This window comes from Pseudochaenichthys georgianus, chromosome 20 (assembly GCF_902827115.2).
Source record: "Pseudochaenichthys georgianus chromosome 20, fPseGeo1.2, whole genome shotgun sequence".
Taxonomy (NCBI): Eukaryota; Metazoa; Chordata; class Actinopteri; order Perciformes; family Channichthyidae; genus Pseudochaenichthys; species Pseudochaenichthys georgianus.
This window is the reverse complement of record NC_047522.1, coordinates 3,566,823-3,591,478: the sequence shown is the minus strand read 5'-3', so window position 1 is coordinate 3,591,478 and position 24,656 is coordinate 3,566,823. Positions and strand designations below refer to the sequence as shown.

Here is a 24,656-nt window from a genome sequence, read left to right as displayed (position 1 = left end):
AAGGTTTTATAAATGCTGCCATAAAGCTTCACTCTTGGCTTGCACACACACACACACACACACACACACACACACACACACACACACACACACACACACACACACACACACACACACACACACACACACACACACCACAGAATAAACTGGACACACACTCAGCTCTCTGAGTAATATATTGTCATGAATTCTACAGTTAATTTTCTATTCATTTATCTCTCCTTTTCTTTTGTTCTCCTTTTTAGTCCACCAAAGGTTCCCGTGATTGTGTCTGGAGTGGTGACAAAGGTAAGACACACACACCTACACACCTACAGGACTTGAAATAAGAACGATAAGGTTGTTTATATCTGGAACATGAGTTCTACAGCGAGAGGTAGCGGCTTAGTGCTGAGAGGGAACACGAGAGAAGAGGAAGAACAAGGCAGAACAGGGTGGGAGAAGAAATGGAGGGAATAGCAGGGCAGTCCTAAACATGTAAAATAACCATTTGTATCTTTAAATGTTTTGCCAATTCCTCAGCCATGGATTGAGACAAAAATCATTCAACTCGTTGGAGTTTTTGGATCATTTTGTTTGTATGTGTGTGTAAGGCTTTTCTCAGACTTTGACCTTTGAAAAGTGGGTCCTTGAAGAGCCTTGTTTGTTTTTGACTGTAGGCCTTGGAAGTTGTGTTGGAGCATGCATGTGTGTGTTTATGTGAAAAAGTGGCCTTGAGTATCCTGCAGAGTGTGTGTTTGTGTGTGTGAGTCAGATTGTGTTTGGGAGATGGCTGCGATGTCAGCAAGGTGGCAGGCATTCATCTATCCCCCGATCCTCCTCTCGCCCCCTATCACTGCCATCAGACCCCGAGGCTAGCACGGCACAAAGCCTCCCAAAAGCCTTTTAGGGGCCAAGTGAAACACTTGTGTGTGTGTGGAGATTTCTAAATGTAAAAAAACTAGCTGGGTATTCTCTGTTATATCTATCTTTAAATGACAACATACAATTCTCTCCAGAATTTCTTATTCTGTTCCCTTGAAAAACATACACTGTTATCCCTAAGTCATCACACCTAAGTATAAAGAATATGTGATAGAATTTTAAATTAAGAAATTTTTTATTTTATTGTACTGCCATTGCTAAAAAAGGGTCCGCATATTGGGTACATGCATATTGGGTGAGACCCTTTTCTTGAGAATAAATTAGCTTTCTTAACTTTCTGAAGATATCCTCAAATTCAAGTTTGCAACATTCGTTGAATTTGAGCAACTCAAGAAAGTCAGTTCTCCATTTTGTTGAGCCACATGGATGTAAGAAAAAAATGTAGTTTATTCTCCTATTTGAACATATTTTCATTTAAATATTCAAATAAAAATAGTTGCAAATGTACATTTCAAAAAGCAATTTGAGCTGTGTACCTTGGTGGTAAAAGGAGGTAGGAAAGTGGCTCGCCTGCCCGTCAACATGACTTCCAGTCACAGTTTGGCGCATTAATACAGTTAATGTGTTCCCTGCCTTACCTCTGCTTCAGAAGGACAGAGAGAGAGGACCGAAGCTTTGAGATGAAAAAAAAAGAGAAGACGGGCAATTGGAGGTCAAATCCATCCACATGCCGAGCATTCGCCGTGGAATCGGCTTTGAATGAAAAGCAACTTTTACCCACTGCAAATTAGTTTTGCCTCCTCACACACACATGCAGGAGAAGTAGTGCAAAGCAAATACAGTACACACACACACACACACACACACACACCACACACACACACACACACAGTCTCATACAACACACACACACAATTAATTAGGGTCAACAAGGACGGGTAAAGTTCAGCAAGAGGTAAAGGGCTGATTAAATATATTAAACTTTATTCTAAGAAATCAAAAGATATAACAAACGAGGAAGGAACCATGTGTTTGTTTCCTATGTATGATGGAATAGTAACGGCCGCATGTTGCAGCTGAATGCCAAACCCCGAATTCACTTATACTACAATCCAGTATATTAGAGGAACTAGTTACTACTTTGATATCATTTCAATTAATCGTGGAAGCTGCAGAGTGACCAATGCTATAGCTTTAAGTTAAGGTGACGAACGAAATCTCGTCTGACACAAACTGGTGATGAACTCAGCAGGAAGACACCAGTGTGAGAAAGGGGAGAATGAGGAAGACGGATAGAGAGCAGGCAGGTAGAGGCGAGTCATGTTGGTAGTAAGTCTCAGATTAGAATCCTGCACTTCCTCGTGAAGCATCAAATTCCTGATCTGATCCGATTTAGCAGTGAGGGGCTGTTTATGGGCTTGTTGGGATAACGGATTGAGTTTGCCGATCATGAGAGCGGGGACAGACGAGCGCTCCACGCTTCACTTCAGGGATTTCCTCGTTATTATGATTATCAGAGGGAAAGGATTTAAAAATGGGACATAATGTGCACGTTCTGTGTGTGCGGGCAACGCACATCAAGACATTACATCACACTTTCTCACACTTATTGTACACGTCTGTTGCGAGTAAATCCTTTGAAAGGATGTTTTCACGATCATTGTTTTTTTTAATACTTTTTGTAATCATCTTATTTGCCTGCAGTTTCTAGTTATAATCAGCCTCTTTCTTACTTATTTCCATCAATCAAATCAAGATATCAAAAGACATCATCTTGGACCTTGATGCCGCTATTTTTCTGACATCTTATGGACCAAAGGATTAATCTACACAACCGGCAGATTAAGTGAAAATGAAAATAATCGTTAGTTGCAGCCCCACTTCAATCATGATTTTCCAAGCTGGGAATATATAATGAAGAAGATTTAAGCCTGATCTGTTCCCTAATGGTTTGTGCACTGCTACCAAGGAGGTTAATGCTTTCTGTGCAGTTATACCGGCAAGGACACCAGCTGTTCTGTTTGCATGCTCCTTAGACTGAGACTATAAGAGATCCGTTATTCCCTCGGCTGTCATTGGACATTCTGCCACCAACTCCATCGCCTAGTCTTAATGTAAAGTCAATATAATCTTTTGAATACAACTAATGGACCCAAGCCAGTGGAAGAACTAACCACTTTCATTAAGACTGTCACTATGAAGCAATGTTCCTCTTTTTGTGTGTATGAATTGTATGTTGCGCTGTGAATGCTATTTTATCTTATTTACCAGTGCCAAAGACACATTTCCATTATATGTAAATGTGATGGGGAATAAAGTAGTCTGAATTATTATGGTAAATACTCAACACCAAGTCATTTTGCAGGCTAGGCTGTAGTCTTGAATGTATTGGCTTTATGCACAGAATGAAATGCCTACAAATCTTGACTGCCTGTGTTGTGTTCAGGGCGATAAGGACTTCACTCCCGCAGCCGCTCAGGTGGCTCATCAGAAGCCCCAGCCGTGCGTCTCCAAGCTGCCCGCCTCGCAGCACATCAACCAGCCCATCCACCAGCCCCGCAAGTGAGCTGGCACCACGACGGCTTTGCGAACTCCACCCACCGGCCTCCCCTGATGGAGCACATACCATGAAGATGTTTCCCCACCAGGCACAGATCTCCTCTCAGTAACCACAGAAGTTGTTGTTTGTATTACATGTAAGAGGAATGTATGCCAATACAGCCATTGTAGAAGTCCCACTCGATTCCCCCCCCCGCTGCTCCGTTTAGTTTGTGTCGTCTCCTTAAGAGGGATGGTTGTCTTAAGGTGGTATACATGGTGGATGGGACTTCTACAATGGCTTTAGTTCAAGGATTAAACATAAATGAATAAATCTGAGTCTGTGGGGGGACTGTCACTGCAGCGATGTGCCAACCGATACCGCACCTACCAGCCAATCACAGCAAGCTATCATCCAGGCCTACTAACCAACCAATCACCTGCAAGTGATGAGCCTACGCTCCCGCCTTATACCTAAAATCTCCACAGGCCAAAAGACCAATCACAACCAGTATTATGTTATTAACACAAACCACAAAGTGCAGAACTTCTACATTGCAAAACTCAGTGTGTTGTCATAATGTACGGCTACTGCATCGACCAGAGAGGTCAAATAGATACTTATATGACAACTATAACCAATTATTAGCACAGACACTGAGGTTAGCTGCACTAAGTCCTTGTGACCATTTCAATAGCTCTTATCTTTTCTGCAAAAACATTCCATAGAAATATATATATATATATATATCAGAAATCTATATCGGTCTTACAAAATATTGATACACGCATGCACACGCCACCCCTTTCCTTAAGCACCCATCCCCTTACACTCGAGTGTCATTTGTTGCAACACTAATGTTCAGGTTTCGATGAAAGAGAGAAATTAATAGATGTCTTGCCAAGAAGGAATTGATTTCCTATGTTGATTTACTTCAGTTTAAAAGAGTTGTATTTTGTGTTCTCTTGTTATTATTCTTGAGTAAATTGTACAAATCTATGAGTGGAATTAGGTATTAGGTGTGGTTTAAATGGTAAATAAAGTTATGGACTATCTTAAAAAAAAAAAAAACACCTTTCCCAGCTTGTCTGTATTTGAATGAGATGAGGGATGACTGGACAAAAAGGTGGACATTTTGTCATGAAAAAAAGAAAGATCGTAAGCCCTGTACTAACCAAGGAGAAAATTACAGTTCTCATATTTTCAAGTTGAAAGCAGTTCCCACTTGATGGATGGTGTCCTGGGTATTTGCACATACCACGGTGAATTAGCAGTCTGCACTGAGGGATTTAGGCTCAGGTGGTGTTTTGAAATGAAACGGAAGCATCTCTCCAAGAGCTGTCTGCTGTTTCCCCCCCCCCCCCCCGCTCACACACACACAGCGTGCACCAGGTGTTAGTGCATGTAATCCATTTTTACACAAGCATCTGCAACCAGGTGTTCTGTCAGTTCATGTTAGCCCAATAAACCAGCCAGCGAGGCTTGATTGGCATGAGCCTCTGAAGCACCCTATTACAGCAGGTACAATCTCCTTGACTGCATGGTTTTATATAGTTCTCTCGATGTGGCAGACCGCTCATCCCCTGCCATGCTGCATTAGACTGACTGGGAGAACAGCGTGAGAGCGAGCCAGGGCTAAAAATGTAATCTAGTGCCGTGCTCCGGGAGTATTTACTTGTATCAGTATAATTGACACAAATAAAAAGATAAATTGGGAAATGTATTATTTGGCAGGACCAATGGATTGAAAAGGAGACAATACTATTGCAAGCTAGTAAACACAGATACAATATTAAGCACATAACGCCTATTCAATTTGAAATAATAGGTATGTAGGTTTACTATTTCTGGAGTTAGTTTCTGGTCTAACGGAACAACAAATTGCCCATGAGCAGGGAAGTGCTCTCTATGTGGGTTTATTTACGAAGGAAATGTACACTGAAGAAAACAGTCAAGGTTACAGCGCCAAGTCCTAATTTAGAGCCACTTTATTAGCAGTGAGTACACACCACCAGCTGGTAGCCGTGTGGTCCTCAGGAACATAAATCTGGCTCCAGCTTGTTGAGACCGGTCATTTCTATGACACTGCCAGCTGAAATCCTTCCAGAGATGCTGCGGTTTACTCCGTCAGGCAACAGTGGTATTCAGTCATTTATATTGGGACCTTTTTTGGATGGGGAGCTATTCCAAAAACAGCACTCACGGGATTTTATGTAAAACTAACCTATGTTCTAAACTGTTACTTCTGAATATGTCTAATAGAAAGTAGAATGTAATGCAAAAGTTTTGGTAAGATTATAATTTTTTTTTGGTACCTTTTTTTCGTACTTTTTCTCAGCTCAGTTAATTTTCAGTTCTCACATTGTAGATAATCCTGATGCTGATTTAATTGAGACATTTTCATTTATTCATACTTTTCAGATTTTCAGAAATGGAATTCATTAGAAGGACCTACTTTATCCTTGATTGCATCACGGTATAATTTCACATAATACTGAAAAAGAGATGATATATAGCTCTCATACCTTCTGCACTCAGATCACTTTGAGTTCTTACTAAACCTGGAAATATATGGAGAAAGTCATTGTGGCCATAAGGATTACATTAGCATGTATTGTAAAGTCTCATATGTAGTTTACTATTATTCAGTTATCCCAAGAGAAATTAATAATTAATTCAATTTAAGCATGTTTTTTTTTCTTATTCCCTATGGCTTCACACATATATTGCTCAACATACTCCTGGTTTATTTCCTGGCACTTGATGGCAATGCCACAATCTGAGGATATACTGTCATTTAAATGCAGATGTCCTTAAAAAGGTTACACTAACCAACCAGCAGAGGGCCTCAGTTCAAGATTCCCCCTAAATTCAGAGGGTAGACAGAAGCAATCAGTGCTGATCTAGATTCAAGTCATGCTGCCTAAATCCCAGCCAGTTGGATCAGATTATGCCATTATATCTGTCAGTGTATCCTCAGTGTCACATCAGTTGATAGTGTTTATTGAGCCATATACTAATTTCTATGAGGGATGTGGAAGAAGAAGAAGGCGGGAGGTGCATCGCTGACCAATCCTGTCGCGCTTCATAATCTCAGTTACAATCTGAGCCAAAAACTGTGAGCCCATGACCTACATATTATCTGATGCATTTAGGGCTAATAGGATGTATCACTTATACACAACCCTCTATAATCTGAACTCTGTGTAAGTATATCTTATCTATTCTTATAAGTATATAAGAATAGTATATTCTTATCTTCAATATATAAGAATAGATAAGACAAACAAATGATTACTAGAATTCAATGACGTCCTAAATATGAAATGTGATTTATCTTGCCATCAATAAGTCATTTACAAGTTATAGTAGAGTAAGGTCTAAAAAACAAATGCCACAGTGTAGTGACAGGATGTATAGTACTGCATTAAAATATGATAAAAAGTCAAATTATAACACATCAGAAAATGTCATAAAGTAATAATATAATATGTTAAAAAATGCTCTACTGACTCACAAAAAAACAGCATTGAAAATAGATGTAGTTTTTATTCATGGTCAGCTAACTTAGCCTCCCTCTGAACAAACTGCACACTGTAGACATTGTCGGCTGTGATACTGCATTGCCAGCAAAAGCCTTTTCCTTATGTTGATGTTAAATATGTTAATCCTGCTACACTCAGAGTGAGTGAATAACTCGCTGCAGTTTGCTCCTCTTTTGTCGTGTTCAAATGACTTCCTCTGGGGAGTGTCTAAGCAGATTGCCATGCCATTCAGAACTCAATGAAGTTTATTTGAAGAAGTGATTTGGCTGCACACTGCCCTTGTAACCCCTTAGCAACTCATCACCATGTATATTAGACACACACTCTTGGATGGCACTTAAGCTGCAATCGCCATGAGGAGTTAGGACCGTGAAATTGTGTTCTAAAAAATCCCGACAATGTAATATCATTACTCTCCCCGTCGTGGCTCTGGCTGTTTGAAACTCACAGCTATTTTTCGCCCCATTATTTTTGACTGTTTAATTCTTAAAACAGAGCTGACCTCATGCTCCGTAATTATTATTTTTTTATCAGACGGGTCCATTTATTAGGGATTATCACTTCATTTCTGCTTGTACTGTCACATTGGCCAAAGCTCACCCTTCTCTCAGTGTTACACAAATCCCCCTAATGCTGAGGTTGTGAATTCAATCAAGTAAAAACATCTCCTTGTTTTCTTATTATCTTCTCACACAACATGGCTGAGGCATGCAGCAATAACGCATCAATATTTGGCTCAATCACATCCACAGTTCGCAGTTTATTTCGTTGCCATCCTTCGTACCTAAACCAGTGTCCATCTTAGAGTCACATTCACCCTGAGGAATGTGGTATATAATGTAAACACGTAGAAAAACGTTCACTCCTTCCCACGTGGTAAGATGTGAGTGTTACATCACAATAGTGCTCCACATGTCAGTCCTGAATCTTAAGACTAAAAAACATTTTTATATATCTGTATGTGAAATAAAAAATGTTTTTCATTGAAAAGCGTTAAAATCTCTAATATAAATATATTTGTGTAATACATTCATGGGTTTTCATTATAAAGCATAACAAAAAGCATCTACAAATATTGCTGCCAATTGCCATTCGAATTTAAATAAGCTTGTGTTTATCTTTTCAGTCAATATGACGCGCCCATTAGTACTCTTAATATTTAAGACATTATCCCAGAACATCTTTAATAAATCTCATCCAATTTTTCGATATAAAGATAAACACATTCTGAAAGAAGTGTCTACTACAGTGTAACACAGTACAAAAACACTGCATCAAGCACTCGGAGTGTATCAAAACATAGACCAAAGCAATAAATATGAAAAATAAGTTAACCAAAAGCATTTCAAGTATCAAATCCCCTGGGTATTCACTGTTTGACATCATAAAGGACACTGAGCATTGTGCATGTCTAAAGCTGTAAAGCTGCTATTTGCACGAGGCCAAACTGACAGAAGCATTCAGTCTTCTGTCTCGTGTTAACACTGCTGGCAATTCATATATTCTAGAAAACAAAACATTAAAGCCAAAACACTTGCAAGTCTGGATAGACTTTGTCTGATTTGGGCGTAGTGTAAATGGCTTCTTCCAGAGTAAATATATTATTTCCTTTTCCCAGCAGCCAGGTGTCTCTTGGTCACCGCCTCCAGCCGCCTCCTCTCCGCCTCCTCGGCTCTCTTTCTTTCCTCTTTCAGCTCCTTGTACCGCCACTTTGGTATTTGCAGCAGGTGCCCCCCTCCATCTTTGGCGCTGCTCTTCCTCCGGATCTTTTCTGGTTCATAAGTAGGCGTGGGGGCCTTGGTGACCCTCACTTTGGGGACGCTGAACCCCGGCCTGATGCTGCTCCTCCTCAGCACCATGTGCAGCGGCAGCAGGCTGGTCCTCCGCAGGTCCAGAGCCTCGTTGTTCTCCCCAGCGTCAGGCTGGAGCTCCGGTGCCGAGCCATCAGGCTCTGGGCCTGGAGGCTGGCCCGGCGGTCCACAGAGTGTTTGGCCACCAGAGTGACCCTGGAGTTCTGGAAGAGTTTGAGGTGGCTCTCCACCCGGTCGGGGTTGATGGCGCGGAGCTCCTTGGCGCGCTGCTGGTGGATGATCTCAGGAACTGAGTAGCGCCGTTTGCCCACAGCGGGGGGGCTGTCAGGACACACCTGAAACAAAAACAGTTTTTGTTATTAAATCAGTATTAATAGCACAGCATTAGTGATTATAGTGATATTTGTTTTATTGTATATACTAAAAGCCTACTAGTCTCCCTTTTGTTTGCAGTATTGCAGTTCTGTAAATCCTCCATCAGATAAGGCTGCCGTGAATTATATCCTCTAATTATTTTGAGCAAATCCCGTGAAAAAGACATTTGCTGATAGAATAAATGATAAACCAGCACCAGATTTATACTTTAATAGCACCATTACCATAATATTATCATTAGTTTATTTGATTCGATTTGATTCTGTTTTTGTGAATGTCTCTCCTTCAGGTCTCTGCACATCGATTCAATTAAACAATAAATGGAAGAATAGTGCACACTGTTTCAAAATCACATTACTTTTGCATAAAGTATGTATTATGTTGTACTAAATGTCAGACTTGAGAAAGGGGATCCTTTAAAATATATAAATAAATACTTTTTGGTCAAGTTTCAAGTCTGTTTAAGGTGAGATAAGAAAACAAGCCCTGATATCCCCACCATGCTGAGTATGTACAAACGCCACGAGGAAAAGCGCAGAGGTGAGCAACTTTAACGACTTCCTTATCACAAAAAGTGGTTAAGGCTTCAACTTATCTTAGCTTACATTTGCAAAAAGCATGTTGGTGTGAGGGAGTAACTGCGGCACAGTGTGGTGGGTTCTTGGATCTGGTGGTGGGCTACTGTTTAAAGCTGATTAATGAATAGGTGTATAAAGACTGAGAGCTTTACTCACGGTGCGGCATGCCACAGCAATAAAAGGGCTCCTCATGGCAGTGGTGATCGAAACCATGTGGTCGATGACTCCTTCCTCCTCGGGCTCGGTGACGTTGGCAAAGTGGAAGACGCTCCGCACCGTGTCCGACAGGCGCTTCAGACAGCCGCGGGGCTCCTGGGACCTGGACACCAGCGAGGCCAGAGGGGGCCACTCCAGACTAGAAGAGCAAATGTAGAATAAATCCACTGAGCAGAGGCACTGCCATCGCAAAGTAAGTCATAGTCTGGTTACTTTTCTGATGATGTATAATATGTAATGTTCTGTACCTTGGTCAGGTATTTTGATGCCCTGCCCTGACCCTTCTTATATCTTACACATAAAAAAAATGTTTGACCTTGTGTTGCATGTCTAAATTATCACTTCCTGTAGCGGAAAGTGCAGTGAATGTAAACATGTCAAATAGGGCTGCAACTATATACGTTTTCCTTCTTCTATGCTATTATCAAGGCCCAAGCGATTCAGGACAGCTATAGGAAAAACTTTAACTTTGTTCATTGTCCGTTTTCTTTTCTTTTTTAACAATTTCATTAGAATTGTATGTGGGGAGACAAATTCAGAACAGAAACAATATGAACCACTCATTATTTTACCTGTAGTTCTCACAGTACTGGCGCGGGCAGGGCCGCTCCATCAGGCGCGTTATCACCCAGGCGGTTTCATAGCGACCCGTAAAGAAGGCCCACTCCCTGGCATTGAAGTGGCGACCGAAGTCTCTGGCATTCAGGGCAGATCCTGGTGGACACAAAACAAACTGTTACTATGTCATATGTGGGACAAAAGATAAGAAAGTAGGGATAGGAAGAGTTCTCAAAAAGGAAGAGAGGAGCAAAGAAGTGCTTAGTGTGCTCAGGACTCATGCGCAATGTGCTAACACCACTACCACAGGGCTATGAGATGTGTTTAAGTGCCAAACATTGCATAATAATCAATAGCAGTCCCGGCCTGATAGCAGTAAATCTTGACTAGAAGTCCCTGTCTTGATGATTTAGTATCATATCTGTCTGTTAGTTTCATAGTTATTGCTAAAAAGAGAATAATCACCCAATAACTAACATTTGGATCAATGACAAAGCTAATTCAAATTGTCCATCTGTGGACCCATTCCAGTGAAAATCTGCTCATATTTTCCTGAGCTTATGACAAAGTAATGGCAAAATAAACAACATATTTTCTGGTTGTAATCAGTGGAAACTGCCCGCAAAAATCAAGGTAATTTGTCAAATCCAGACATAACACTGACATATGTGTCATTTGTGTGTGATTGCTGTAGAGTTTTTCTACATTAGGTGCAATCAGACACATTGCACTAACCTGCCATCATGAGCGAGCGCACACACTCCAGCCTGCCCTGCATGGCAGCTTTCATCAGGGCCGTGAAGCCGTGGCAGTTCCTCCTCTCGATGTCCAAGCCAGAGAAGTAGTTCAGCAGATAGTTGGTGATGGTTATGTGGCCTTAAAGAACAGAGGGGCAGAAGGTAGTTACTGGAGGTCACAACGTACTCTGTCCTCCTTATGTTGGCTCGAATAAAAGCTGCTAGAGTTTAGTTCACACTAGTCCATCATGTATTGGAGAGGTGTGATCCACATCCCTATGCCTGTTCCTTATTCGCTTTCACACAAGACACTCTTAACTTCTGTTCAAAAAGTGAGATCCGACTCTTTTATGGTTGTCTGTGTCAGTATTAGTACCGATCTGCCTGTGTATGCAAATGTGTATGTGTGCATGTTTTCAAGTGATGTCATTGCTGTGTGTGTGTGTGTGTGTGTGTGTGTGTGTGTGTGTGTGTGTGTGTGTGTGTGTGTGTGTGTGGCCTAGCATTACTATACTTGTGGGGACCTAAATCTGTTTACAGTCACGTGTGGGGACTCGCCTCCCTTATGGGGACAAAATGGAGGTCCCCATAAGGGGGATCATTAATTTTAGGGTGAAGACTTGGTTAGGTGTATGATTAGGGTTACGGCCCGTCTACACTACAGCGTCGACAGCGTCGACAGCGTCGAAAGCTCCAAGCTGCCCATTCACTTTCAATGGGCTGACGTCACGTAGCCTCGCTTTTTCGCCGAACTGAATTGTGGGTAGCAGAGCGGTCCGGCGTCTCCGGCGACAGAAGTTGAACAATGTTCAACTTCTGTCGCCTGAGACGCCGGAGTAGCCAGCGCCAGCCAATCAAATCCCGTTTCCCAAAATCTGACAGCTGAAGCCGTAGCCAATCAAACCGCGTCTAAGCTGGGAGAGATATCCCGCCGTTCATTTCTATATTTCAAAAAAAGTCGGAGGAGAAACTAACCATCGCCGTAGCAAATCACCCGGTTTTGTATGACCGGGATACAAACCGGAGGAACCAGGCATGGAGGGAGGTGGCAGAGACAGTGGGGGAAACTGGTAGGTTTTCGCCTGTTTGGGGAGTTTATATATATATTGCTCCCATAAAATCCCCGGGGGTTTTTGCTTTGTATGTCGGGGGCGGGAGATTCATGTGATTGGTTGTTGGCCGTGTTGCTTGAATAACATCTCCAAGCTCCAGACACGCCCAGCTCCAAGCTATTTTTGAAGCTGTAGTGTGGACGCTCCGTTAGGGTAACGGCCCGTCTACACTACAGCGTCGATAGCGTCGAAAGCTCCAAGCTGCTCCAAGCTGCCCATTCACTTTCAATGGGGTGACGTCACGTAGCCGCGCTTTTTCGCCGAACTGAATTGTGGGTAGCAGAGCGAGGCGTCTCAGGCGTCCCAGGCGACCAGAAGTTGAACATTGTTCAACTTCTGTCGCCTGGACGCCGGAGTAGCCAGCACCAGCCAATCAAATCCCGTTTCCCAAAATCTGACAGCTGAAGCCGTAGCCAATCAAACCGCGTCTAAGCTGGGAGAGATATCCCGCCGTTCATTTCTATATTTCAAAAAAAGTCGGAGGAGAAACTAACTATCGCCGTAGCGAATCACCCGGTTTTGTATGACCAGACCCTCTTCACCTACCGGGATACAAACCGGAGGAACCAGGCATGGAGGGAGGTGGCAGAGACAGTGGGGGAAACTGGTAGGTTTTCGCCTGTTTGGGGAGTTTATATATATATTGCTCGCATAAAATCCCCGGGGGTTTTTGCTTTGTATGTCGGGGGCGGGAGATTCATGTGATTGGTTGTTGGCCGTGTTGCTTGAATAAAATCCCCAAGCTCCAGACACGCCCAGCTCCAAGCTATTTTTGGAGCTGTAGTGTGGACGCTCCGTAACGGCATGTGTTGGTCAAGGTTAGGATAAGTCTCCAGGGAATGCATGTAAGTCAATGTAATGTCCCCTGAAGTGATGTATACATGGTATGTGTGTGTGTGTGTGTGTGTGTGTGTGTGTGTGTGTGCGTGCGTGCGTGCGTGTGTGTGTGTTACCTGCTTGAGCGGCAGTGATGAGAGCCGTGTTTCCCTCGTTGTCCTGCCAGTTGACGTCCAGGTGCGGACACTGAGACAGCGCTATGACGACGTCCACGTAACCTTGGTAACACGCAACCAGCAGCCCTGTCTGAAACAAAAAGCGACAGGAGAGGAGTTTAAAGACGAGAGTAACAGTGAGAGGCTTTTGTTTAGAATCAGCAAAAAATGTCCAGGGAAAAAAAACTTGGCAAAGGAGTTGAAGCAATAAAAAAATGCTGACATATAGGAAGTAGTATGAGTAAAAACCCAGAAGACCTCTGTGCTCCTTTCCAATCTAATATCCTTAAATAAATGTTAAATCTGAGGACTGAACCGTCTTGAACTCGGAGGAAAAATAGACTGTCTCCCTGTGTGATGTTGTTGTGTACTTTTGTGTGTCTGTGTGTACTAGCTAGAATAGGAACCCTTTTATGTGTGTGTGTGGACGTATGTGTAAATGTTAGTCTGTGGGTGTGTGTTTATGTGAGTTTGACAGTCCTGTGGAAAACTCCTGTTAAAGTTGGGTACTTTCCGGAAGGTGCACTCTTCATCAGCCAAGACAAACAAGTTCACCACCAGAGATGGGAAGAAGCTGTGAGTACGATTTTGGAACACAACGTCCTCAGGTATAACATAAACACAGTGTCGCTTTTTTCAAACATAGAATTCTGTTGGAAAGAGATGTCTTTTACTAACTCAGAGCACGGACATTTATGAAAAAGTCAATATTTTGTAATGATGGGATTCGTTTGATGAGAATAAATGGGACGAGGGAATGATTTAGATGTTGAAAACTCTAATTAGACACCTGTAAGATCCATACTTTGTTTGCCACATGCAGTGCAGTATATCTTTCGTCTTCTCTTTCTTCATGGCTTCACAGGTGTCTTGTGAAAAAAGGCTAACACTCATGTTCTCATGTTTATTCTGCCTTCAAATTGAACTCAGGAGATTGTTTTCAAGGTGAGAAGTGAAACTAAGATATTATTGATGTTTCATGTGTTAACGTGGTTAACGTGGTTAAACTAAAATTTGCAACAACGTCAATGAAACAACAATATGTTGTTCTTAGCTTCCTTAATTGGCACACCCTAAATGGACTTTTAATTAGCGCTTTATTAAAGCCAGGTGTGCTGGAAAATTCAACAAGTCAAATCTACGCAGTGTAAAAACACACAGACAGTGCTGGATTCTGCCTGCTGACACTAATCCAGGCAGACCGTGTGCATTTTAATTTAGACAATGTATTTCCAGTAAACATATAAATCCCCAATTCACTTTCACAGCTTAAAGGCTTTTCCAATGCTGATGCTAAAAACAAAACCTGATGACCTATAGGCAATGTGCTTAACAAAAATGGACTTTAATACAACCAATGTATTCAACTAAGTGCATATTTAATGTCATGTGCAATAATTCTTTAAACATGTGACTTTAAATCCAGCAACATTTGCAGGAAAGAGTGAAGTATTAAACTATTTAGGTACGTTGTTACAATTTGTACTGCATTTTATATTTATATTTCACTGAATCGTGAAGCGTCTGCCGTGACATGATGTCCTCATCAGGAGAGCCCTCATAAAATCTATTTGATGCTTTTCACCTCTTGGCACAAGCAGCACACTCTGTAACCCGTTCAATTATTATTTCTAACTCTGGTATAAATGTCATCAAAAGTTCTGTCTCGTTGAACTGAAAACAAATCATAATGACAGAGAGGGCCTGACGGTGTGGAGAAAAACGTACAAACCTCCCCCATATTTTCTTCTTATCAGGTTGCAGAATGTTTAAATTATCCTCAACTAAAAAGGATTAAGACCATATCCACTTTATGAAGCATCAACAAGTAACCAATCTGCAAGAAAAAACATGATTCTCACAACATGACGCTCTGCCCAACATGCTGCCTTTCTTTGAGTTTCTGTGTATCAGACTGGACAACTACTTTCCAGGCTCAGTGAGAATGATGCCGTGCAGCATTTACAGTACATGTACAGTGATGTGTTTTGCCTGTTGGAAAAAACTGAAGTTAAACTTTTGGCTGAAACAAGCCAGGCTGTAAGCCAGCCGGAGATACTGTCGGGCAGGAGAGTTAAAAGTGGAAAAGGTGACATGAAGTCCTGAGGAATAACTAGTGGGCTTTCTGAAAGAAGTTCACAGAACACTGGCACAGCTCCAGATTGCTCTTTCTGGTTGGACTAACGCATGTAGACCTTGTCTGTCTCCCACACACACACACACACACACACACACACACACACACACACACACACACACACACACACACACACACACACACACACACACACACACACACACACACACACACACACACACACACACACACACACACACACACACACACACACACACACACACACACACACACACACACACACACACACACACACACACACACACACACACACACACACACACACACCTCTCTTGGCAAACCTCCAGCCTCACTGTGTGGTATAAAAGCACTTTGCCCTGCAGCTTGTCTGGAGCAATCTCAGTCGTCTGGCAATCTCCTATTTTCTCTGAGAACCTTTTTCACACAATCACGCAAAAGCAACTCCTCGGCTCACATGTTCTAGTCGGCACATCCTTATTTGGAGTATTTGTAACAGCTATTGGGCTCTGATACATCTTAACAGAGGCTGCTCGTGATGTAGGTGACTGAAGAATCTGATAGAAGAGCACCAGCTAAATGCACACACCATTTGAAAGACACATGAATCGATGACAAAGCAATCATGTGCTACACAATCTTAGCCACTCAGTGACTAACTCTAGGGTAAAGGGATACGAATAACAGCACTAGCAGGTAGCTCAACAACCCTGAAACAATCAAGAGGTACTTCCAGAGTGTGTGTGCAGGGCATGTGTGTGAGACTTTGACCATGATAGACATTTAAATCCTTACCCATACTTTTTGAGGGGATTATGTGTTTTGTATGTAGGCCAAAGGAAGATGCACACTATGGCAATTGTAAAGCTTCTACTTGTTGCTGATGGACGCAGACCTCTGCCCTCCCTGACCCTAATCTCCTCGGCTCCATTACACAGGACTGGAGCTGCCCTCTTGAGCCAAAAGGCCTTGTGGTGTAAAGTGGTACTTTGTCTAATCTCTTGATGCAAACACTATCAATACTGAAACATGCTCTTCCAAATTAATATTACTTTTATTAATGTGCGTAGCAATATTTATTGTGAGTTCCTATGGGCTTTGATTATGGATGCAAGGCTTTTTCACCACCATAGCCATCATACGTTAGCAATGTAAGCTATCTTTCCCTCTAAGACGTTCAGCATTTAGTAGGATCCAGCCTGCTGTTAAGATTTAAAAACGAAATGTATTTTTGGTAATGCAGATTTCAACCAATTGATGTAATAACTAACCAAGGTGATCAGTCGAGATTTCTTAGCAAAACTGACCCACACACACAATCTGAACTGGTCCACTTATTATTAGCCCATATACACAGACAAACAGACCAAGACAAACACACACTCACAAAGTAATCTGGTGAATATCCAGAGCTAGGAATAGAAAGGCTTAGCCGTATCAGTCGGCAACACACAGAGGGGGAGGGAGACGGCAGAACTGTGCATCTGAAGTTGATGAGAGGACGTGGTAATAATTGGCTCCAACAAAGATGACACGACACTTATAGACAGCCAATGTTCAACTATGTTATTAATTGCATTTTAAACAAATAGTGTAACGCAAACTGAAGTACACGTTTGAACTAGAATTTGAATTGAAGTTATCCCTGCCAATTAATCAAATGAATGGACCTCATCAAATATTAGTTATCCTTATTTGTCCAGTTACCTGCCTCTTTATGCTTTATCATGCTTATTATTCTGCTCGTGCTACAAATTGTAGCAAATCTCTTCTACTGAAAACTATAATAGCATTATCATATACACAAAAACAACTAGCCAAGCCAAGCCAAGTAGAAACTTGTTTTATCTCTCCATAATGTTTAGTATTAGCCTTCCATGCTACCAAGCAGCCTACTTCCCCGTTGGGTGTGTGACTTATGCAATACACCACAATGTAACTAACTTCTTGTTTCCTAAGAAAAGGCTTACCCACACTTTGTTTTCTTACTTTAAAATAAGAACTGGTCGATGCTAAATCCTGCAGCGGCAGACCTGCATCTCTGCCGCCTGCATACACAAGTTTTATCTCTCCATAATGTTTAGTATTAGCCTTCCATGCTACCAAGCAGCCTACTTCCCCGTTGGGTGTGTGACTTATGCAATACACCACAATGTAACTAACTTCTTGTTTCCTAAGAAAAGGCTTACCCACACTTTGTTTTCTTACTTTAAAATAAGAACTGGTCGATGCTAAATCCTGCAGCGGCAGACCTGCATCTCTGCCGCCTGCATACACAAGTTTTATCTCTCCATAATGTTTAGTATTAGCCTTCCATGCTACCAAGCAGCCTACTTCCCCGTTGGGTGTGTGACTTATGCAATACACCACAATGTAACTAACTTCTTGTTTCCTAAGAAAAGGCTTACCCACACTTTGTTTTCTTACTTTAAAATAAGAACTGGTCGATGCTAAATCCTGCAGCGGCAGACCTGCATCTCTGCCGCCTGCATACACAAGTATCAAACATTCGTTTGGCATTTTACAGTACCTTCTTTGTGCTCAAGGACATGCACACACAGGCACATACACCCTGAACCGCCCTCATCACATACAGCAGAGGCACTAACGCAGACCTACTGGGCCATGTTTCTGTCAATAGCCTCCCTGTTAGCTGTGTGTTTCTTTCTGCAGCTGAGTGTTCACATGGCTGAATCAAATCAGATGTGTATGACTGTTGCTTTGATTTTTCCACTCATCTGTATTTGCCAACAGCCAGCATCATGCTTGCTATCTGCAGGGCCAAATGTCTGTCTCTCCCCACGTGTGCTTCATTTAGTCTGCTTGCCTGATAGTCGCACTGTATCTCTCCGTTAATGATACTTAGTGCGTGCGTGCGTGCGTGCGTGTGTGTGTGTGTGAGAGAGAGTGTGTGTGTGAGAGAGAGAGAGAGAGAGAGGGCAGGGTGGCCTCATTTAAGTTGATTGAATTCTGTGTGTGTGTGTGTGTGTGTGTGTGTGTGTGTGTGTGTGTGTGTGTTTATTGAGTTTTCATGTGAACAGCTCTCTGCCCTGAACAGTGTCAGATGTGTGTGAGGACATTGATACAGGGTCTGACTGTGGTTCAGGGGGCTCGTCCACTGAGCGGTAGAGCGTGAGTACACGTGTCGAAGTGTGTCCGTGAGCAAGATACCGAACCCCAGATTGCACCCGAAGGCATCGCTATCAGTGTGTGAGCGTGTGAATAAGCATTAGATAAGATGATGAGCAGTTTGGCACCTTGTAAATGTTGGCATGTAATGTAACACAATCAGAGTGGTCGGAAGACTAGAAATGAGCGATAGAGATGCTCATTATATATCATATAAATTTGAAAATATATTAACATTCAGAAAATATATCTACTTACTACTCAATGTTTTAATTTTTACAACACAGTTCCAATAGATCGGGGAGGCGTGTGGCGCAGTGGATAGTGCATTGGTGTTCGGATCAGGGGAGCACAGGTTCAAACCCCACTGCAGTCAGCATGTCGTTGTGTCCCTCAGACACTTCACCCCAAATGTCTCCTGTGGGGACTGCCCACAGTATTGAGTATGTAAGTCGCTTTGGATAAAAGCGTCTAACAAGTAACATGTAATTAAAATCTCACCAAACACATCCTCTAGACAGTCACAACACTGAGAACATACTGTGGGGAATCAGAAGCCAACATCATAATTACTGTGCCATAATCATATACAAGGATAATTAAATAAACTTACTTAAGACCGACTTCATGGCTCCTCATTAACTTTATTGCTACATCTGGCTGTGTTGTTTGTCAGTTGTTCTCTATCTTCACAGTAAAGGGACTGTCTAGCATCTGATGTGGTGAGCCTGATAACGAGTTTTAACATGTTAGCTTGCCAAAGGAAAGTATGAATGTATTTTTTTTTTTTAAAGGCTTGATTGAGTAACCAAGAATGTGTGTTCCAATAAAAGTTTAAAGTTGTAAACTTGTGACGTTATTAGGCATCGGCTATAGAGACAAACACACCCATGTGGACACTTTAGTGCAAAGATCTATTGTTCCTGCTTGCCATAATATATCCAAACACATTCTTCATTCAGCCACATGTCTAAAATAAACTTGTTTTATGTTGCAGCAGAAGGTGAAAATCTACCTGACATCAAGGGTTAATATCCTGTGTTGGCAAGCATTAACCTTGATAAATGGCAAGTATGCAAAACACTGACTCCCTACCATTCTGAAGCTGATCCTGACCACAGATTTGTTCTGCGTCTTCAGGGCCTTTTGACTTGGACGATATATCACGCTGGACGCTGCTGATGAGCTGAAGGGGAAGTGATGTACGCTGCATTCGGTAAGTCCAAGCCTTGGGATGTAACACCCCTCTTTGTTTTGCAAATCACATAGTCAGGATGTCTGCTATATTTGGATGTTGACATCTGTGTCAGGATGTTGAGCACATACACATGAACTAATGAGCTTAACAGATTCATATCAACATGTGTTTCCAATGGAGGGGTTTCCTAACCTGTATTGTGTGTACAGTACCCTGAGGTCAGAGGGCATGGCAAAGCAAACGGCTAATGTACTCGCACACATCCTGGTTATCTATGCAAACACATGACTGTCTTTCACTGCTGACACACACATATTACACAAGCACACACAAGCCAACTGGGTCCAGGCATGTGTTTTAGGGTGCCCACTTAATTAACCCCTTCCATCTTGCATGTCAGAAGAGAAATATTACATTCCAATGATGTAATTTCTACTCTTCCTTTCCATGACCTCATCAGTAATTATATACAGAGACATGAGGAGGGACAGGCAGTGAGAAATGATGGGGAAATAGTAGAAGAGACGAGGAGAGATGGAGGTAGCTTTAAGGTTAAAGACATATTTGTTATGTAAGGTCCTGACCAGCTGGATGGAGAAGATAAATGAATAAAACACACTTTCTCCTCCAGCAACTACGTTTCACTCCAAACTTCTCTACTGGAGTTTTTGAGTTGCCAATGTTAAAAAAGACTACCGTCATCTTCCATATGTGAGGGTAAAAGATGTCCTGGTAATGAGAAAAAGGGCTTTGTCAACTTGTTTCAGCAAAACATGGAGGAAAATACATTGAGTCACATCAAAGCTAGATTTAAGGCATGTGATTCTTCTTCGGCATAGTGCCCGTTGCTAGCTAATGCAATTACTTTTAGGGAAATGTCCAGATGAAAGAAAACTAGTCTGGCATTCCATCATTATGGATTTATCTCTTTGCCTTTGGCAGGACTGAAGCGTTACACAATGCTTGAGGGATACATATAGTACTATGATGCACTGCAGATAAGATGTTCAATATTTGTTTTGTTTTGATTAATTACCTTTAGTAATACATATTAATTTGAGTGTGTAATTTAAATTCAACGGACTGAAGTTGGACATGATTGATTTTACGTTGCAATTGATGTAAGTCTTTGATACAAGTCGATAGAATATTTCCACCAACAAAGCTGCTGCTTCCCTATTGTGGAATTTATTGCTTTGGGTCATTAGCAAGACTGTTCAAATTGCTTACTAATGCCATCATTTCATTGGTCGATAGTGTGTTTACCTATGGACTCCCACACATTGAATCCAAATCCAGAATAAAAAGCACACACCCTCACTTGAATTGACCTCTCTCCCCCTCCCTCTCTCTCTCTCTCCCTCCCTCTCTCTCTCCCTCCCTCTCTCCCTCCCTCACACACACACACACACACACACACACACACACACACACACACACACACACACACACACACACACACACACACACACACACACACACACACACACACACACACACACACACACACACACACACACACACACTGGAGACTGTGTTCTGTTAACGGTGAGAGACTTTACTGTTTTTGTAGAGTTCGAGGCTGCTCGCTCTTGCAAAACTGAGGTCTGTCAACACACACACACACACACACACACACACACACACACACACACACACACACACACACACACACACACACACACACACACACACACACACACACACACACACACACACACACACACACACACACACACACACACACACACACACACACACACATACCTGTCAGAAAGTACCAGCTTGGTATGAACAATTATGAAGTATAAAGGTGTGAGCTTATTATAGAAATAAACTGAACCAAGGGAATAAAGAACATATATAGAAGATTTAAAATGTGGCCTTCTCAAGCACACGTCACCTCTTCAATAAATATCAAATGAATATTCGATTTTATATTTGATTGATTGTTAATTAATTATGATAAGTATGTTGCAGACTCATTGGGATACTGGTGTAATAGCTATTTTTAGATATGGACAGCATCGGCCTGGAACAGTAAGCCACTCAGCCGAGCTCAGGCTTCATTATCTGAATACCTAGGCTCCTGAATCTGGGGCTCTTAACTTGTTGCACAGAGGGACAGGAGGATAACCAAGGCCGTCCGTCTATGTGTTTCAGTTAGGTACTACAATAATAGAACTACACTTAATCAGCTAGTTAGTAACCAAGTACATTTAAAACATCCAAAACCAAAAATGTGGCTCCTGGATGTAAAACTTTAAGAATGTCTTGTCCCGCACTTAAGGTCACTTTCTCTATTAATGTGGAAAACACTTGGTCACTAAGTTCACAATGTTTCCTCCATACATTTGTGTTGTTGCTCTCTTTGTGTTTTACATGTAAAAGTTGTTTTGAAAAAAATGCTTTACATATTAAATTTGATGATGATTATTATTATTGCTGTGTGGTAGTACTACTCAAATTATTATTCTTATTAGTCTGTTTCAAGCTAAGTGTCCATGTGCTAGTTTGATGTCAAAGTGTAGGTCTATTCTGATTTAGCTGCTGTGTGAAATAACTCTGTGTCTCTCCTTCAACCTCGGTGCTCCATACCCTGTTATTCCTGTCCTTCTCATTGACCTCCTCCTTCACCCCGTGCCTTATCATTATCCGGACGATAGCAGCGTTGTTGGTGCAGCACGCCTGGAAGAAAGACAGCGGCTCGGGGCTTTCCGGAGAGGTGGTGCTTTCCGAGTCCGCGAACACATCATCCGGCGGGTAGAAGGAGTCGTCCGACACGATACTCCGACAGTCCTCCAAGTCCTCAAAGTCAACTTCTTCGAACTCATCTTCATCGTTTTCCTCCGCTTCATCATCCTCCTCGCACGAGCCCAGGTAGTCCTCGTCATCACAGTGTGACAGCGGCTCCTCCACTATGGTCGGGTGAACCTGGGTGATGTTTCCCCCGACCTTCTGCTGCCGCTGGAGGTGCTTGAGCCGTACCGACGAAGAGCCTCCCCCATCCCTGTCGTCCGTGATCAGTACCATCTAACCCCCGAGCCTAGGGCACTGTCCTCGGGGCAGAGTGCAGCGTGGGGCACAAGGCGCGCGCATGGGACAGCCTGTTTCTCCAGACAAGAGGGTAACCAAATGATCTACCTTCAAAAGTAATTTACGGGGGGCTAAATTACACAAACTCTTTCACCTGAATACCGGCCTATAGGTGAGCATGCTGCGTGTATAGTTACCCACCAGTCATGTACGAGAGTTGACAGGCTGGATGTCCATCTGAGCCGTGAACGTCACATAAAGTATACTCTTTCTACACGCGCCCCGGTCCGGTCCGGTAACACTCGCAGGGTGTCAGATTCAGGCTTTTGCAGTGGGTAAAGGTACAGCAGAAAGTTAAAGTGCTGCGTACACGAGCGTCCCATGTAGAGACAGCATCCTGTAAACCTAGTCGCGTAATCCGATTAGATGGGACTGGGACCCCTCCCCCTCTCTCTCTCCCTCCCCCTCTCTCTCTCTCTCTCTCTCTCTCTCTCTCTCTCTCTCTCTCTCTCTCTCTCTCTCTCTCTCTCTCTCTCTCTCTCTCTCTCTCTCTCTCTCTCTCTATTGACAAGAGATTCATTTTACTCTATAGAAGCAACCCTATTTTAGTATATTCATACAGGGCATTTTATTAAAATTAAAATTAGTACAACTACAGTATTGAAAATCTCTATTTGTATTAATTGACGGTATTGTTGTAAAAAATGCTTGTTTTCCCCATGTGATTCAAACCAGCATTTTTTACATCTTGATGGCATCACTTTTCTGTAAACTCACAGGGCTTTCCACTTTTCAGGTTTATAAAGCAGATTAAGTTTTAAGGGATTATGATATTTTGTAATGTTTCTGGCACGTGGGTTACATTTTCTATTATCATATTATGTAGTATGATTCTGAGGCAATTCATTTTACCCACAGCCTCATCGTGTTCGGCCACCTTCCTCTCTCTCATGTTCTTGGCTACTGGCCAATTGAGATAATAGAGATATTCACCATCCAGACAATTGGTGTCACTGAGATATCATTTTGATATTGATCACATACCAGCATCAGATTGGTTATGTTGTTCACCTGTGAATGAGTACATGCCGAGAGGTACATTTGCATTCCGTTTTGATGTTACCTAACCTAACATTTATCTCATATTGTTGTTCTCACTATCCACAGAAAGGTAGAATAAAAAATAGTCACTAGATGGCCTTACTGTTTTGTCCATATTGAGAATGCATGGCTTTGCAGAGTTTTGTGTAAAGTCTGCAGTTCTGTCAGACATATTTACAGAGATGCTCCTTTTTCTCTCTGTAATTAATAACATCAGTTTGCTGACATCACCTGCGGTGGAAAAATCTAGTGCATAACAGTCCCTGTGTGTACCCATTATTATTCTACCTTCATCTGCCCCCAGCTGAGAGCTCTGCTCTCCTGTGGCTCTTTATCTCTATGGTATCGGTCGCCAGCTGTGCGGGTGACAGACAGTGTTAGCTCTGCCAACGATATATATCTGAGCAATGTTGCACCGTCTGGTCAAGCCACACACACAAACACCAGAGAACCAAGTCTTAAAATAATTGTCTCTATCTTCTGTTCAAACCAGGTTTCTGGTGAAGATAGACGTAGGGAGATGGTTTTTAACACCATTTAAAATAAAATACCTTGTGACCTTGCTTATGAGTCTCTCATCAACTAAATCTTGCTGTAAATATTTACTAATATTCATTGATGTAAATGGAATAGAGAAATTATTAGAAACACCTCTCAGTATACATGAATACAACAAAAAAATGTGCTCCCATTAAAGAATGCTTTAGGCTTTAAGCTAATATTGCTTGGTAATAAAGTGTTTTAGAGGA

General features: G+C 42.1%; 1 protein-coding gene across 1 annotated transcript; it reads right to left on the bottom strand.

The window, feature by feature from the left end:
- Positions 1 to 8,479: 8,479 nt before the first annotated feature.
- Positions 8,480 to 23,214, bottom strand: LOC117465834 (ankyrin repeat domain-containing protein 33B-like). The gene is given in 7 exon segments (XM_034108875.2): positions 8,480 to 8,860; positions 8,863 to 9,094; positions 9,869 to 10,067; positions 10,501 to 10,642; positions 11,222 to 11,362; positions 13,289 to 13,418; positions 22,369 to 23,214. Coding segments are annotated over 7 exon segments (1,590 nt in total). The 5' UTR covers positions 22,804 to 23,214; the 3' UTR covers positions 8,480 to 8,549.
- Between the last annotated feature and the right edge of the window lie 1,442 nt (positions 23,215 to 24,656).